At 28.6% G+C, this 19,931-nt stretch overlaps 1 protein-coding gene across 11 annotated transcripts in view; it reads right to left on the bottom strand.

The window, feature by feature from the left end:
- Syp (synaptotagmin binding cytoplasmic RNA interacting protein) overlaps nucleotides 1–19,931 on the bottom strand; it is a 39,846-nt gene that overhangs the window by 5,802 nt on the left and 14,113 nt on the right. For 7 of the 11 annotated variants that reach the window (XM_029318097.2, XM_029318095.2, XM_085489923.1 and 4 more), the window contains 7 exons: nucleotides 17,281–17,486; nucleotides 17,012–17,161; nucleotides 16,184–16,329; nucleotides 15,046–15,161; nucleotides 12,669–12,683; nucleotides 7,377–7,525; nucleotides 3,351–3,516 (listed from right to left, as the gene is read on the bottom strand). In XM_029318097.2, coding sequence (XP_029173930.1) covers nucleotides 3,351–3,516; nucleotides 7,377–7,525; nucleotides 12,669–12,683; nucleotides 15,046–15,161; nucleotides 16,184–16,329; nucleotides 17,012–17,161; nucleotides 17,281–17,486 — 948 coding nt within the window. The remainder of the gene's footprint in view (nucleotides 1–3,350; nucleotides 3,517–7,376; nucleotides 7,526–12,668; nucleotides 12,684–15,045; nucleotides 15,162–16,183; nucleotides 16,330–17,011; nucleotides 17,162–17,280; nucleotides 17,487–19,931) is intronic. The other 4 variants (XM_085489924.1, XM_085489925.1, XM_029318099.2 and 1 more) reach the window with 3 other exon arrangements.

Below are 19,931 nucleotides of genomic sequence, written 5' to 3'. Positions count from 1 at the left end.
TGTGCAATCATATATGAAGTATAAACACTAAATATTCACGTTAATTAACACGTATAATTACTATTTTCTAAATTATAAACACTTTCGAAAAACCTTGAGACGACTGAAAATATATATCAAGCAAAAATCTGTAAAAAAGAGAATCAGAATACAATTAAATATCTCGAACAATGTAAGACATTCATATTCAATACATAATCATTCCTTTTTTTTTAATTGTAATTAATTGTCTTCACATTTTGGTTATTGGGAGAACGAGGAATAAACATAATGTATATGTACTATCTGTATATCTCCCCCTTTTTCTTTGTAAAAAAGAAGGGGTAGTAGAAATTAATGTGTATTGTTGTCAATCACGGAAAAAAAATTATCCAGAATAATTTAGATGCTTTGGATGCTATTTAGATGTATTCAACATACTTCTTCTTTTTTACAAAGTAGAGACAAAATAGAGAAATTTATATTGCAGATTAAAAGCAGATATCTAATAGAAAGCTTCTTAGCAAAAAGTATATTATATAGAGCAGTTACCGACTCCTTAATCCTCACCGCGACCATGTTGGATTGTGACGTTAGAAGTGAGAAAAATACACGCTGATAATTTTTGCATGTTTTTTAGATAAAATTTTTAGATAAAAAGATATTTCAATGAAACAATACTACAAAATCCTTTGACATGTAAAATTGTCCGAAAACTAACATTTTTTCTTTAGAACACTGTTAAACAAAAAATTACTTTTGAGCAAACCGGCGCGCGAAAAGTCGCCCTTTACGCACATGATGGGATTTTAGAAAGGGCTCCCTTTCCACGCACCGGTCACACAAAATATCGTAGCCAACATGTGCGGATCGTGCGGATTGTCACACTCGGCTTCGCCTCGTGCGCCAAACTTTCGCACTCTCGGCCGATTTACGATTCCCCGCACTTGTTAGCTAATATATTATTTCGAACATTGGAACGAGACTAGTCGTTTCTTATAATTTTTTGGACGCTAAACACAAATCTGTCTTCAAAATTGCTCTATCAAATCACAATTTTAAGAGACATGCAATTAAAGTTGCAAAAAGAGCTATTTTCACGAACTTTGTTTATAACTACAATATACGACATGCTAAAGAAGCTTTCTTGCAACCAAAATAAAGTATATTGTTAAAACTTTCAACTCTCAATAGGAATTTTCAGTATCGGTTATGATTTATAAGACAGTCATAGTTGAATATGGGGCAGAAGTTAGCTGTGACTTACTTAGGTTGACGAGTTACAAACAGTTTTATATTATGTTTATTTATTCTTTAAAATCTTTTAGGTCACTGAATACGAACTCAATGTCAAAATTGTCAAATTCAAAATGATTCTCGATATGAGGAATGCAAAAATTAAAAAATTTCTTTTATAAATCCGCTATATTCAGCTCACAATTTTGACAATTTTGACATTGGATTCATATTCAGTGACCTAAAAGACCTTAAAGAATAAATAAACGTAATTTAAAACTGTAACTCGTCAATCTAAGTAAATCACTTATTTAGTCAGCTAACTTCTGCAATACCCCATATTCAACTATGGATATCTTATAAACCATAACCGATATCAAAAATTCCTATTGAGGGTTGAAAGTCCTAATATACTTCATTTTGTCGGCAAGAAAACTTTTTTAGCATGTCGTATATTGTAGTTATAAACAAAATTCGTGAAAATAACCGTTTTTGCAACTTCAATTGCATGTCTCTTAAAATTGTGACTTGATGGAGCAATTTTGAAGACAGATTCGTGTTTAGCGTCCAAAAAACTATAAAAAATGACTAGTCTCGTTCTGAAGGTCGAAAGAGTAATTTTTTATTTAACAGTGTTATAAAGGAAAAATGTTAGTTTTCGGACAATTTTACATGTCAAAGAATTTTGTAGTGTTGTTTCATTGAAATATCTTTTTATCTAAAAATTGCACGCAAAAATTTTCAGCATGTATTTTCTCGCCTTTAACGTCACGATTTTGACATGGTCGGCAAGAATCAAGAAGCCTTAAGAAAAATCAAGTAGAACATTACATGATGCGATAATCTGTAATCTAGTAACTATGTATAATAGCAATATAGTAATTGCAAAAAAAAACTTTATGTATATTTGCTGAAAGAAATAGTAATTTTCTTACAGTAATAATTGCTACTAAAGAGTCAAGCCATACTTCCAATTAATATTAATGTTTCATTATTAAATTTACATTCGTACGACAGAATATTTACTTCATGATGCGATGTCGACGACTCTTCTGGAGATGCTCCTCAATAACGTTTCAATATAATTCCATTATCAATATACAGGGTGAGTCATTTTAATCAATACACGTAAATATATCGTATAGTGAACAAGATGGAAAAAATGTTTCAAACTAAAGTTCTTTGACTTCGAGGGAAACTAAGATGATGTCATTGATTTGACCTTATATAATCATTTGAAAGTCACGTGAAGATCATCTTCAATTTCTTAAATAAAACCTGCTATTTTTCATTACATATTCTTATAGCTTATCCCAAGAGCTTTCCAAAATCCTATAATAAAGTGTTTTTTCATGAAATATCTTGTAAAATATCTTGTAAAATATTCAGTTTTTGATCATCATAATTTAATACTTTCATGCACGGAATAATGAGACCAATTAATTGATGTAAAGAAAACACATAGTTGCTTTTAAAAAACTGTTGCAAATTACATATGTACATCTTTTTTAAGGCAACTATGTGTTTTTTACACCAATTGAATGGTCTCATTATTCTGTGCATAAAAATATTAAAGTATGATTACCGAAAACTGAATATTTTACAAGATTTTATATTTTATGTCAAAAAATTGTTAACTTCAAACCTTTATCATTCAAAAAGTATTTAATGAAAAATTATTCATTATAGTGTTTTGGAAAGCTCTCGAGATAAGCTACAAGAATATGTAATAAAAAATGGGGGGTTCCATTAAAAAAATTAAGTTGATCTTGATACGACTTTTAAATTAGATTCCAAAGTCAGGATCAAGGTTACCATCAGATGTCCCCCTCTAACCCCTATAACTTTTGTACAAAACATTTTTTTTCATCTTGCTTACTTTACGAGATATTTACGTATATTGATTAAAGTGACTCATCCTGTATAACTCACGATAACAATAATTGGAGATAAATAACAATGTCAGTGATAGAAACTTGTAATTATTCGATCAATTATTCAGTCAGGATAAACATGTGTACGCGTGTATATGTGTGTAGATGTAAATGGGGTAAATCTACGTGTAGATGTAAATGGGGACAGTGTTAAATGTATGTTAAACAGTGTAAAAGATGATTCATTGTGGAGATACAGACCATCCTCACCTGGTAAACTTCCCTTGGCGCGGACCCCCCCACGAGCGGCCAGCCGCTGGACCCCACGGACCCCTGAAGCTGCGGGGTTGCGTCCCCCCCTGACTGGCCCACGGACTTGCGGGCCACCGATTCGGCCACGTGGCACTACTCCACGGCCACGACCAGCCTGACCAAATAACACACACCCAAATTGTTACCCTATCCAATTACATAGTCATTTGCATATATCTTTTCAATCTTATCTTATATATTTTTTTAAATTATTTCTTCTATCCTATATATGTGTGTATATATATATATATATATATATATATACACACACATACATATACATATATAGGATAGAAGAAAGGGCCACTCTACTATTATATATATATATATATATATATATATATATATATATATATATAAAATTAAATTACAGTAGAGTAGCCCTTTAAGGGATGTAAGTTATTAACATACAATAAAAATAAAAAAAAATTGGTCAACATATGGCTAATCAGAGTATTTTTTTCTACACATATATGCATATTTCACATATTTAGAGATGTACATATATGTACAAGGCTTATGTATGTGTGTGCGCATATACATATATATATATATATATATATATATTTTATGCGCACACATACATATATCATGAACATAGCGTGAGAATAGATTAGTAACAGAGAAAAAAAAAAGAATGAAGGAAAAGGAGAGAAGGAAGAAAAGAGAAGAGGAAAGAAAAAGAAAAGAGATAAAAAAATATAGCGAAAGACAAAACGAAAATGAGAGAAAGCATGAAAAAGAGAGGGAAAACGCGGCAGAAGAGATAGATCCTATAACCAAATCTTTACTAACCACGTGTTTTTTTTTACATACAGCAGTAGGAGTTAGCAGAGTTATCCAATGTAGTAAAGCGAAAAGCGAACTGATTGGTTGGCGTAGGAACTTTTAAGCGACACAAGCTATTGCACTGGTAGCTAAAACAAAATTCAACCAAAAGGCGTATTATATAAATAAATGGCGCAACATTATTAAGCGATTAAAAAAAAGTGATTCATAAGCAGCTGGAAGCTATATGGGTATATCTTATATACATGAAAAAGAAGGGGGAAGGGCGGGGCGGGAAAACGGACGGCGAGAGCCAAAGCAAAAGTTGTGAGATGTGTGTTTACTGGTGCTATATACGAGAGGGGCACATAATCTTCTCTATTCCGTCATCTATCTTCTGTGATGGTTTTTATCACACAACCTATGCACAATACATAATATAACAAGTGATATAATTAATCATATAATTAATTAGGTAATACATGTACAATAAATTATTCGTGAATAAATTCACATGACATCCCTCAAGTTGAGACACATTGTTTATAACTTGCGACAAACTTTTCCTCTTGTTCAAACTTTTCCTCTTCGAACTTATTAGCATTTATATACAAAATTTTATATAAAATATACTATATATAAAGTATACTATACGTATAACAATTACATTTTGCTAGTTATGTATAGTACTACAGTAATTATAGCTATAGTATACTAATATAGTATAGTAGTATACTATAGTCACAGTATACTATGATACTATAATTGTCCATAGTATACTATGGTACTATAATATATACTACTATACATCACTATAAGTAAGCTACAGTAGAAACTATAGTGCTGTATAGTAGTATGTGTTATAGTGATACAATTATAGTACTATAGTGTACTATAGCTATAGTACTACATTACTATACTGTAATAGTATACTATATATGATTGTATTACTATAGTAACTATACACATCTAGCATGCTATAACTATTATATGTATGGTATACTTTATATATACCATACTATGTGATCGTACTATACTATAATATATACGACTATACAGTACTATAGTATACTATAAGAGTTATAGTATTGTATTATAGTATGGTATAATTACTATAATATATACTACTATAGTACATCACAATAGAGTACTATAATATAGTGTAATATAGTTTATATAGTATAGTACTATAAGTGTAATTAATATAATATATTGTAGTATATACTACTATAATATAATGCAGTGTACACAGTATAGTATAGTGCTGTAAGTATAGTTTAACTTGTTCGTGTATATGTATATGTATGTGAATCATGTGCTACCCCCAAGCGTTAAACGATTGTTTACTCAAATGTAAAATATAGAATATTCAATATCGTAAAAACACAAAAATATATCGCTATATTTCTTATACAAATGCATTTCGATATTCCTGTAAAAGATTTAATTGAAAAAAGTACGACTGTTTATGTTTATGTACAATAACAACACTACATGAAAAAGCATTAAATATTTTCAAAACATTATTGATTGAAAAAAGTATACTAGATTATGTAATATATATGACAATAATAAAATAAAATAATGATATAAAAATTCCATTTATTGTACAATATACCTTTATATGTACGCGTGTTATTTATTTTTTATTCTTAAAACAAATTTTTATTTAATAAACTGCATAATTAAAAAAATATCCTTAATATAATAGCACCAATAATAGTATAATCATGAAATAAAAATGTATTTCCTCCTCTCTCTCTACATTATAGTTAAAAAAAAACAACGCCGGGTAAAACATACTATACTAAGACAACATATAAGACTGAATACATACTGTGTACAACAATAGTTAAACATTAACAAGAGAGAAAGTTGATCTTAATGTAAAGATATGGTAAAAATAAAACGGTAAAAAAATTTTGCGCCTTGTACCCATACACTCTCCTACGTCATATTTGGATAACCCTGTAACTAGACATAGAAAAAGTATATCATATCCGAGCCACGAGACGCAACGTCGCTCTACAGGAAGAAAAAACAGTGAATTGTTTGTATATAGATTTTTATATATATGTGCATGTGTGTATGTGAGAGAGAAAGTCCTGTACGCTGCTTTCTGCCTATATCTGGAATTCTCCTGAAACTGTGCTAGAGGGCAGCAGTGAGAGAAAAGTAAGATTAAGAGATTAATCCTGCAACAATATAAAAATGTGCAATCTTCTTCCTTCCTTCAGAGAATTTTTCGAATAATTTAATTACGTTTGGTTTCTATATTCTGCATATTTCCTTTCTCTTTTCTTTCTTTCTATCTTTCTATCTTTTTGACTGATAAATTGCTTTTCCCGGCTGTATATCTTGTTTGAAAATTTAGAATGGGTCTACCATGGCTCAGATATGATTTGCAAGCAATTTGAAAGTGGCAAAGTGTTCGGATTAAAGGGATTAAAACTAACTTTAGTATTAAAGCGTTGGCATTGTTAAACAGTATATATATTAGGATTTGTGCGTACGTGCGTAGATGTATGAGTGTGCGCATCCGTGCATGTGTGTGGGTATATCTCTATGTAAATACAATGCATCACAGTGTACTTTAAACAGCATTCATTCTTTAATTAATTAATTCACTAATTAATTAAATAATTAATTAATTAATTAAATAATTAATTAATTAATTAATCTATCCATTTATTAATTTATTCATTCATTTACATTCATTCATTCATCCATTCATTCATGATAAATATTCATCCATTTATCTATTAATTAATCTATTCATTTATTTATTTATTCATGCACTCGCTCTCTCTCAAAATTCATTCAAAAATTCTAAAGCTCGGATGAGTGCTATTATTGGTATACTGTGAAATGCATTTATTATGCAAATATTATGAAGGCAATATACATTAAAACACACATTTTTTGTGTGCATTTCCTTGGACGTTAATTAATAATCATAAACTATAGGCAATTAGCCAGCGTTAAAATTTGCACACGCTCAGATAAAGATAATATATGTATATAAGCAGAGAGTGAGATATCTTATAGGCAAAAATTGGAAAAACGTATAAATACATATTAGGAGAATCCGCGAACACTGTGCCACAGTCAAACTACCGCTCTAATATACACAAAATAAAAAAGATAATTATACATAATTTCAGAAACAAAAATGACTTTTTAGAACCATGAAAAAAAGCGACCCACCGGTTGAGGCTGCCTGCCTCTCCCTCTGGCAGGCGGCGGAGGCGGTGCATAATCGAAATAGTAATCTTCGTATCGATAATAGTCATCGTAATAGGGATCACTGTAGCCACCTCGATAATCCCCATAACCGTAATAGTCGTAATCATAATCTATAAAAACACACATTACAAATAGACCCAAATTTAGCCACGATATATCCAATTTTAGCAACATTACTAAAATAATATAACATTATTTCAACAATGCTAATTCAAATATTATAAAAAAGGCATGCCGGGAAAAGATAATTTTGAAAAAATGCTAAATAATATTAACAAAAATAAAAAATTAAAAGAGAGAAAAACAAAAATAATTTCATAAAATTATATCGCACATAAAATGACTCGTATAACAAAAAAATATACGGTTTTTCAGCAAACAAAAAAAAACAATAAAAAACTCATTGTCAGTTGCAATTATATATAATATTGTATAACAGTACCACACGAGTAACTATATATATTCATTATCCTATCATACTTCTTTTGATAAATAGTGTAAGATTATTCGAAAATTTCACTCCAAAAAATATTTAAAAATAATAATTTAATTTGAATAAATATTTCAAATGTTTGCTATTGAAAAGGAGGATGTTAAAAAAAGTCGATTTCCCGACTATCGATGGAACCTAAAATTTGAGTTCCATGGATATCTATGAACCATATAAGATGTAAAAATGATGGTCTTTTTTCTTAGAGACCTAAGGAAAGTATTGAAAATCTATCAAAACTATTGAAAGTAATGTCATTCGATCGATCTGAAGACAACTAAAATCGATGACATGGATGAATTTTCAATCAAACCAAGTTCTGGTTAAGCACTTATTAAATAGTTTTTGAGATCAATAATATTTTAATATCGGGATCGCAAAATTCAAGATTGCGGATCCGATATGGTAGATCAGTATTGAGAGAAACTAGATTCCAGGATGTAGTTACTTCCGAATAAAAGATCTGATTCCACATTCAAATACATTATGTTTTTTAGTTTTATTATTTAAATATTTTTGTTTCAATGTTGAATATAATTCTTTAATTCTAATGTAAAAAATATGAAAACTATTAATATTTTCTATGTATTTTTTATTCGGAAGTAACTACATATCCTGGAATTTAGTTTCTCTCAATACTGATCTACCATATTGGATCCGCAATCTTGAATTTTGCGATCCCGATATTACAATATTATTGATCTCAAAAATTATTTAATAAGTGCTTAACCAGAACTTGGTTTAATTGAAAATTCATCCATGTCATCAATTTTAGTTGTCTTCAGATCGATCGAATGACGCTATTTTCAATAGTTTTGATATATTTTCAATACTTTTCCCAGATCTCTAAGAAAAAAGACCATTATTTTTACATCTTATATGGTTCATAGATATCCATGAAATTTTAGGTTCTATCGATAGTCGGAAAATCGACCTTTTTTAACATCCTCCTTTAGGAAAACCATCTAATTCAGTAATAATAATGTTCTGATGATAAATCCTGACATTCATAATTTTTTTAATTCAATCTGCTGTAAACAAAAAATATTTATCATACAGAGCCGAAAATATGTCAATAGGAATCGCTAAACACAGATATATTCTAACCTACCTATTCAATTATACCAGATTTAATATTTATTTAAATTATTCTAAGTCAAAGACTCGCAGACTAAATTGCGATTTTCTTCCATTGGTTCGTTTATGAGTCATAATGCGATTTTATAGAGAAGAGCCAGGACAAATTTTGATATTTAACGGATTTCGTAATTTTATAAAATATACCCAACAATATTGTTGTCCGAACTTTCGCATTTTATTTATTTTAACTTCATTTTGTATTTTATATTAGTGACAAAAGTTCAATCAGTTCTGGGGATAATGCAAACATGCAGTTGGATGCGATTCTAGTTGGTTAATAGCAACTGACTGACTGTAGTTTGTTTTATTATTTGTTTCAAATTTTATTGTTTACAAATCAAAAAAGTGTGTTTACAATTCTGGAAATTAGACTAGACTCTCCTATACTGAATCATTTACCTGCATGTTTATTCTTCATTTTTTCAACGTCATTCTTAAAAAATTAGAAATAAACTTAAAAGCAGACAATTTGGAAAGTAAGCCATTTTACCTATCTATTTATAGAATTATATTCACACTTCCGATTCGCAAACAATACATTTCCAATACAATCCAAGTCATAATCGACTATACACCATTCAACGAGAGAATGTGCATCGATAAAATAGGAAAAATTCCGGCTTTGGAGACCTGGTGCCATTCATTGCAAACACTGCCAAGTTAAATAAGCAGCGAACGGGAAAACTTGGGCGAAAACTTGCCCAACTGAACCAACAGCAAGGGCAGCAAAGCAGAAGAACACGCAACCAGTTGATTCTAATTATTATTACTATTATTATTATTATTATTATTATTATTATTATTTTTGCTTTGGATATTTTATATAAGTCGTTAGTAGAAAATTAAGCTTAGATTTCGTAACCAAACTAAGAATTATTTATTTTTTTTAAAATACGACATTTCGACCATGTGGTTGTAGTCCTTCTCAAGTGAAATACAAATTACGATAAAAATATGAATGCTTTTTCGTATGTAATAATCCGTCAATAAGTCAAAAAAAGGGAACATTATGTCACTACGAGAATCGTCAGAAAAAAAATTATTATTTCAGTTGATATCAATAATAAATTTTAACAATATGATGAATAATTATGAGAATAACAAGCAAAAACCGTAATTTTCAGGATGTATGAGAGATACAATCAGAGACAAAAGTTCAACGCTATTCATCTTATAGAAAATCGCTATAGTTTAATATCCTAACTTTCACAGCTGTTTTCAGTGTCCGAATGCTCAGAAATCGAGAAAAAACAAATTATTATTTTCGTCTAAATGATTTAGTGAATGTTAGTAAATGTCAATGTAATTTTGCAACATTATTCTTTAAAATTTCAGTTATATATGTAAAAAATTTAAAATACATGGTACCATTTTTTCGATATTTTTATAATATCATCAGAATAATCAATTTTCATAAAATTATATGTAAAACTAGCAGAAATTTAAATTGCAATAATTTTTAAGTGAGTTAGTGAATTAAAAATGTTAATAATAGTTTTAGTATAAAGGAGAAGCAATCTATATAATTTTTATTAATTTTGTACCATTTTTAGATGTCTCTCATACATCCTTAAAGCCTATAGCAGATAACTAAAGCAAGCGCTTACGTCTATCGTAGTGGTAGACGTAAAATAATGGTCGATTTACATCTATCGTAATGTCTATCATAAGCTTCTTTCGACGTCGTAACATATATTATACATTTTCAATTGCTGGCTGTCAATTTTAGAATATAACCCCAATTACCTGCATTCTTTACTTGGCTGTCGACACTATTTGTTACACACAAAGCTTAGAATGCTAGAATGCTTTATGTAGACAGACAATGCTTGCAACTTTTTTTTCTTTACGATTACGATCGCTTACGATAAAGTGTTACGATGGATGTAGATGGGCCTTAAAGCAGAGAAAATGCGTCACTAGTAATAAGTTGACTTATGTAGTTACGTATTTTCTCTGTCTTATTTTACGTTTATGATTATGACTACGACAGACGTAAGCGTTTACGTTTAGTTCTCTGCCATAGGCCTAAGGTTCCTGATTCCTTATCGATTATGTTGGAACTGTGATGTCAGAAGCGAGAAAATACATGCTAAAAATTCTTAAATACCATTTCAAAATAAAAAACCATCTTAAGTGTTGTTTCATCGAAATATCTTTTCATTTAAAAAATGGCATCTAAGAATTTTTAGCGCGTGCTTTCTCGCCTCTGAAGTCACAATCTAACATGGCCGCGGCGAAAACCCAGAAGTCTTAACCTTGAAATGATAAGAAAACAAAGATTTATAGTAATAATATAATATATTTTTGTATTAATATAATATTTAATATAATAATTAATTTAATATGATATTGCAATAATATAATATTTGTAAAATTATGAAATATCTTCTCCCGATCTTATTTAAAGATGTGGCAGATGTAAGCAGGGTGCAAAAAGTTCAAAGTAATAAACTATTAACTATAGTAAATAAAATATAAATCTACCAAAGAGAAATGTGTATGAATATCCTCATTTTAAAATAGAAAATGCAAAATATTTTTTAAATTGGAATTTTTCCATTTGAAAAATATAAAATACTTTTTAAATATTTATTTAAAATAGAAAATGGAAAATATAGGCATTTCTTAAATAGATTTTGAAAATAAAATAATTTTCTTATATATATATATATATATATATTTACATTTTATATTTATTTATTTAAATTTGTATTTTTTTATTATTTATATCTCTTACTATTATTTTTTAAATTCGTATTTCTTTAATATAAACTTGAATTACAAAAATTAAATTACATATAGGATTAAAAACGTTTGCCTACATCACAGATATTTAATTATTCTTTTAAAATCACAGTTTGATTATGATATTCTTCAGAAATGGAAGTTTCAGAAAAAGTCTCAAAGAAGAAATTCCTTATTTTTCTTCTACAAAGTTTCATAATTAGAAAAATGCATTTAAAAATAGAAAATGGGTAATGAAAATCATTTAAATGGAAATGTAAAATAATTTTTGTAAAAAAATATATTTTAAATGCAAAACACAAAATGGGCATCTTGTATTTTTATTTTATATGCATCTATTTCAAACAATACACATCTCAGAACTCTATCAATGTGGCAAGTTTGATTACCTACTTTATTGTACAAAAATTATATGGGATGCCTTCTTCTCAAATATATGTATAAAATTTAATAACCAAGCTCGTATTGAATTTGCCTACCTAATGTCACAGAGAGGCAGAGTAAGTCACACCTTGCTCTATTTTTATTAATCTAACAAGTAACTAATGATACAAAAAATGGTAGCAAATTTTTAAGTTTTCTTTAATATATGCATATCTGTGCCTAACGGCTCATATTGTCCTTAAAAAAAATTCTATTACTAATGCAGTTTCAAAAATATTCAACATTCAATAAATCATAAAAAAAACTTCTAAATCTCGCAGCGTTTACATTATCGCTTGGAGAAAATTGATTTTCAATTAACCTCGCAACATGTACTCAATATATATTCAAATATATTTAAAAAAGGCATTAAAATGTAAAACGAAAAAAATGAACACTACATATATAATACTCTACAACTGTGCATTCAACCATTCATTATCGCGGCTTACCTATTTCCTTGAGAGCTGTAAACAGATTTTTGAATTGATGATGCATTGCACAAGGTATGCGAAATACACGCACGCTCACAAAAAAAGGAAACAAAAAATCTGAAGTAAGAAATAGAAGAGCTATGCAAAAATTGTTGTTTCTGACAATGCAATGTTAAACTTCGTGCACTGCCACAGAATAAATAAAATTGTCACTAGTATAATTCTCAGAGCACCAAAATTAAAAATACAAAACAGATAGAGATGAATATACATGCAATTGACGTTTGTTAAATAAAAACAAAAGACAGATGTCACACAGAAGATAATAGTGATAAGGCAACAAGATGTTTGTTGATTTTTACAATGCTATGCACACATCTAATATCATACATATATGTATTCACACACACAAACACGCGCACACACACGCAACACACAAAATGTTATTCTCTCAATTATTCTAAAATTAAAAATTCAAACCAATTATATTAAGTGGCAAATAAATTAATTATTATACGTCGAGTTAATTTTACATCGATTTAATCCGAGTACTCTCAATTTATTGAAATACTTTGATAAAGCAAAAATAATTTATATAATTTTTCTTGTATAAAATTTATATACAGGGTGTCCGGTAACTAACGGACCAATGATTAAGGACGGACTCTCTGGCCAATTTGGAGACGATTTTTTCTTAGCAAAAATGTTGAGAAGTCAATAATTTTCGAGTTATAAGTGATTGAAAAAATGGGTTTTTTAAAAACTAAACGTTTTGGAGTTAAAAGTCTAACATAATTACATTCTTCAGTTAATTTCAGGTAGAGTTTACTATAATAAAATTTTAATTTGAGGCTTAGTTATAAAGATACATAATGACAAATATTGAAAAGTTGTAAAAAATGATGAACTTTTTCGACATTTTCGCTGAGGAAAAATCGTTCCCAAATTGACCAAAGAATCCATTTGTAATCGTTGGTCCGTTAGTTACCGGACACCCTGTATATTAATTTACTTAAATGTAGCTGTATACATTTATTAATTTAAAACAGATTTAATATTTTATACGAACATATAGAATGTGCTGCATTATATAAAAAAATTATAATTATTATCGAATTTTATGTTAATATGTCTTTCTTATGTCAAATATTATTATACAATAGGAATATAAGAAACATAAGAGTTTTAGTCAAGATTAAAATAATAAAGATTAATAATCGAGAAAACTATCAAAATTTACAGTGTCTCATTTTAATTTATCACCCTGATTAATACGGTTATGTATCAATTTATGAAAAAAATGTTTGAAATAAAAGTTGTAGAATTTTGAGAGGAGAAAGAAGATGCGCTATACTGACTTTTTCCTAAAGGACACTTTTAAAACTCTTTTATTTATTATTTTTTTATTAAAAGAACCATTCAAGTCTTTTTTATAAAAATTAAATGCTAATATTCGGTATAATTGCAAATTACATACTTTAAAAAAGAATGTTTTTTTTACATCAATTGATTTCTTTCATATTTTGTGCATATTGAGATAAGATAATTATTCATTTCTTGACTAGTTTAACCTTATAACTTTTTATGCTAAATATTACGAGGTTTATAAAATTATAAACCTCGTAATATTCAGCCAAATTATATAAAAAAATAAAATCTTTTCGTTCAAAAACTTCCGTGGATATTTTGTATAATAAAAATATACTTTCGTATTTATACATTTTTTAATTTAAATAATAACCACACGTAAACCTAAATGTTGATCATAAATAAATGTAGATCGAAATAATATTTGACGTTCAATAAACTAACGTTTATCGTTTGTTGACCATGTTAATATATATATATATAGTATAAGTTTTTTAATTTTGAGGTTTATTAATCCAGTCTACAGGAAATTATATCTTATATGAATGTGAGAGTACTCGTATAACCGATGCTTACCCCATGCAATATGGGTAATATGTAATATATAAAAAGGTGAATGTCTCTGGATATTTCGAGTTCTAAATATAAATAAATAAAAATAAATGCATACATACAAATACATACATACAACATACATATATACATAAATACATATGTATGTACGTACATATGTACATACATATGTACATACATACATAAATACATACATAAATACATACATATGTATGTGTCATAAAAATCTCAATTGAGAAATTTTTGACGTTTAAATAGAAATTGTTATTGCTCGAGCGGAACGAAAACACATATATATGTACGCTATATCCATATACGTGACATTTATAAAAAAAATTACTAGTTTTTATTTTGTAAAAATCAAAGTTGCAAGATTATATGTATTTTTTTTAGAAATACATGAAACGATTCGGCAAAGAAAAAAGAGAAAAAAGAAACAAAAATTGATACTAACCGTAATCGCCTCGTCCCATCTGTCCACGCATACCTGCGCCGGTACCCCGAGGTCCTTGTGTAGGTCCACGAACTGGCATTGGTCCTCCCATCATGCTCGGGTGAGATGGAGATCCACTGTGGAAAAGAGAAAGAAAAGGAAAAAGCTACATTATATCCTCTTGATTTTGGATTGATTTTATAAAAATAAAGAAAAAAGAGATAATATAATAAAATGAATAATATAATAAATAATAAAAGAGATAATATAATAAATTAAATAATAAAGAGATAATATAATAAAATAAGAGATCATATAATTCTACTAAAACTAGAATATAATGAACGCTGCATGGAAATAATTAAGGCTTTTGATTCTTTGTCGACCATGTTGAAATTGTGACGTCAGAGGCGCGAAAACACGCCAAAAATTCTTAGAAAAGCTATTTTAAAATATAAAGATATTTCGATAAAACAGCATTTCAGATGACTTCACACTCTTAAAATATCTTGAAAACTATTCTTTCCCCTTTATAACACTGTTCAACAAAAAATGACTTTTTTTCGAACATCGGAGGCTAGTCGTTTCTTATAATTTTTTTGGATGCTGAACACAAATCTGTCTTCAAAATTGCTCCATAATGTCACAATTTTAAAAGACATGCAATTAAATTTCCAAAAAAGACCTGCTTTATTTTGATGGCAAGAAAACTTCTTTAGCATGTCGTATATTGTAGCTATAAACAAAGTTCGTGAAAAAAACCTCTTTTTGTACTTTAATTGCATGTCTTTTAAAATTGTGACGTGATGAAGCAATTTTGAAGACAGATTCATGTTCAGCGTTCAAAAAACTATAAGAAATGAATAGTTTCGTGCCGGTGTTTTTTTTTTAACAGTGTAATCAATCAAATAGCTGTAAAACGACTATCATATGTGTCCCATTTTACGGTTCTTGATTAACGAAGAAGAATAGTTTTCGAAGCATTGTGAAAGTGCTAAAACCATCTGAATACGTTTCATCGAAATATCTTTTCATTTAAAAATGATATCTCAGAATTTTCAGCGTGTATTTTCTCGCCTGACATCACAATGTGACCGCGGCGAAAATCCAGGAGCCTTAACTGAAAACGCAAGTATCAGCTCAAGTAAAGATAGCTTACCCGCCTCTACCCTGTAACATTTGCATCATTCGTCTCTCCCTGGCGCGCAGCATCTCTTCCTTCTTCTTTTTATCAGACGGTGGTTTTGCTAACGAAACTTCTATGTGAGATCCACCCATTTCTTTGCCATTTAATTCGTTCATTGCCTAATAAAAAGAAGACACAAATATACATTAATCAATTTATATTCAAAATAAAGGAGCCCTTATGAAATCCTTAAAAATTAAATTTCGATGAAATTACCTATTTGTTTTATATGTTGCAGCTTATAATCTCTTGAACAAAAAATGTAATAGGTTCGAAACTAAATAATAGATAGCTACTGATTTAGCTAGTCAAATACGAAAAATTTAGATTCTGACGAGTTGTTGACTGGCTGTAATTCAGTAACTGTCCATTATTTATCTCTGAAACTAATACATCTGTTCAGCAGGTCATAAGTTACAATTATAAAAAAATTAGTCAATTTCATTAAAATCCAGTTTCCCTAAAGATTATGCCGGATCCTTTTTAATATATTGATTACACTGATACACATTGGTTTTTATTGTCAATTATTTTAGAGCAATTTCAGTAATTTATGTCACTGATTCCGAATATGACATTGGTTTTTTCGTCTAGATTATCATCTATATAATTTTATTTAAATAACAAACGCTGCGCATATGTCAGCAATTCCAGGGTAAAATTGTAATTTGAGTACACATCTCAAAAACTAGAGCAAACATTCTAAATTCGCTCAAGCATCTTTAGCAACAGTTTTTGTTTTGTTAACCAGTTTTGTTATCAAATGGGAAAAAACCAGTATGTTATTAGAATACATCTTACCTTAACGGCATTATCTCTATCTTCAAAATGTATAAAGGCGTAATCTTTGATTTTCTTCACTCGCTCAATTTTGCCGTATTGTTCGAAGCTTTCCTTCAACTTCTCCTCGGAACAATCTTGCGTCAAATTTCGTACGTAAAGCACACGTACCTGAAACAGAGAATAAGTTTCTTAATTTGTATAGCATAACAAATATAAAAAGGCTATAAAAATATAGCATATATATAATTGATGTAAGAATAATGAAACTCAATTGCATCGATCTTTACTTTGGACATGGTCTGTTCGTCTGGCTCCTCTTGAGGATCGGCCCAATCAACAATAATATCACATCCCCAAACCTTGATACGTCCGGTGCTCAATCTTCGCTTGGCTAAGGAAGCCGCTTTGTGAGATTCATATTCCAAAAAGCAAAAACCTCTATTCTTCTTTTTGTCGTCTGGTGAGCTGTAGATAATCACTTCCGTCAGGCCAGCTGTATATCGGAAAAAAATCATACGAGAAGCGGATGAGATTCGCTCGAACTTTTATAATCTTGACAATCGCAAAATTTTTAAGAATTGCTACTATAATAAAAAATAGAAACTTTGCAAAAACAAAATATAGATTTAAGTAGCTATTTTATGTATGATGTTACCGTAAGAGATTTGCGTTATGTAATCTCTTGAATATTTTTAAATTTTTAATGTATCAAAATATTAAATCATTTATTTTTCTTTACAGAATACTATTATATTATATATTATTGCATTTCGATTAACAATAATTATCCATACATACAAATTTTTGTTATAAGATAACGTATAAATATTATAATAAATAGCTTTTAAATTCCGACAACTGTATTTTTACTTATTTTTTAATATTTGATACAAAAAATACTGCTTGTTTATAAATTTAAAATCAGTATTTAGTTAAATTAAAGATAAAAGTTAAATAAAAGATTGCATTAGTCAGACACTATATGTTATTCAATTTACAAAATATCTATAACAATAACGCTTGAATGTATCTTCAAAACGAGATTATTAAATTTAAACTTTTTAAATTATTATTTCTATTTTATTATTTGCAGTGTTTTCTGCACTTTTTAAAAAGTAATATACTTAAAATCTAAAAAAGATAAAAAACAAATTAAGAAGAACAAATTAATCGAACAATTTTACTGATAAACACAAACTATTTAAGAGAATATAATATAAATAAAAATAAGAGTAATATTACGTCACCAACACTGTATCACAATAAAATTGTGGAATAAAAGGCTACAGATAAACCAAGATTGAAAGAACAGAAAAAAATGCAAAGATATTATTAATAACTACAAAGAGAAAGATTAAAAGCTCTCTAAATTCTGTATAACACACTCTTTCGATATACATATGTTTGAAACCTTTATTTTTACTTTTTACTGAATCTGCATATTTGAAAAATTTGAAGATTAATCATTTCAAGACATGTAAACACTATATTATTAAGAATTCTCATGCTATTAGAATTCTCATGCAATAACTCGATCATATATATACGCAAAGACTGACATTCTAATATTATATATTCTCCGACTTTTAATCCTGAGATATGGCAACATATTCTCTCTCTCTCTCTCTCTCTCTCTCTCTCTCTCTCACACACACACACGCGCGCACACACTCATTCACTCACTCACACAGTCTCTCTCTCTCTCTCTCTCTCTCTCTCTCTCTCTCTCTCTCTCATATATATATATATATATATATATATATGTCTCATTCTAATCTAAATTGACAGATCCTTCTCAAAAGTACTGAGAAATTGTCAAATATGAGCAATTCGGCAATTTCCAGGGGAAGACTTATTTCTCTCAAAGTAACTCTCAAAAACAGTCCTTCTCTCCTTCCTCTCAGTTTAGAAGATATTTGGATAACAAAGCATCTCATCACATGTTACTGATAAATTTAAACCATTTGATTTCATATTTGTATATTAAACTTATAAAGCAGATATAATATACTTAAAACTTCCTTGTAATTGCTTACTAACACAATGCTTTCAAATTACAAGAATCGAAACAATTGTACACAGTTAAAAGGCTGTCGTTTTATGTAATTCTGTGAATACTAACATTTGATATCATTTTTCTTTTCTATGAAATAGTAGAAGTTAAAAAAACAAGAGAATAAACTTCAAACTTTGAAAAAGCTACACAAAGTGATTGTGCTGCCCTCTGGCGATAAAAAAAGAAAACTAACAGCGTTCTAGCTTTAAGTGTAACACTGTCACACATATAACGTTTCGTTGCTGAAAAGCACTTTAATTTGTATGTTGATGTTGGTATAAAAATTTATTCATAAAAATAAATGTAATGGATTAACTTTCTTCTATACCTATTATATTATAGTAAAAATAATTAGATGCCTTGTACTATTATATAAATATAGTACCCTTAAAATTAACTTCTAAGTCATTCCTATGCCTCATCAATTTAACAATGAAGTTTTTGCCCTTATCATTGTATTTTTTTCCATTAATCTCCTCTCTGTGTCCATATTCTCTGATGTTACATGCAAGAACCTTATGCACACATACATACAAAATATAGTGATTATCAGACACATTCGTTCAATCATACTGATCTCATTCTTTTTTATCAAATTTATATTTACACCGTACAACTGTTGTTTTCCTCTTTATATTAAATTCACTGTCTAAAGAGATGTCACGATAAACATTCATAAAATGTAATTATATTTTTTAAATCTTTAACATATTGATCTTTAACATTGTAAAAATTTAACACAATTATATATATATATGTATATATATACATATGTATATATATGTATATATATATATATATATATATGGAAATAAAATAAATAAAAAATTTTTATAAATATATATAAAACTAAAAAATAAAATATTGCTCACTAACAAATCT

Source organism: Nylanderia fulva, unplaced genomic scaffold, assembly GCF_048542155.1.
Source record: "Nylanderia fulva isolate GAGA-0341 unplaced genomic scaffold, ASM4854215v1 Scaffold91, whole genome shotgun sequence".
NCBI classification, from domain to species: Eukaryota; Metazoa; Arthropoda; class Insecta; order Hymenoptera; family Formicidae; genus Nylanderia; species Nylanderia fulva.
The sequence above is the reverse complement of the archived record's forward strand: the minus strand, read 5'-3'. Positions and strand labels throughout refer to the sequence as shown.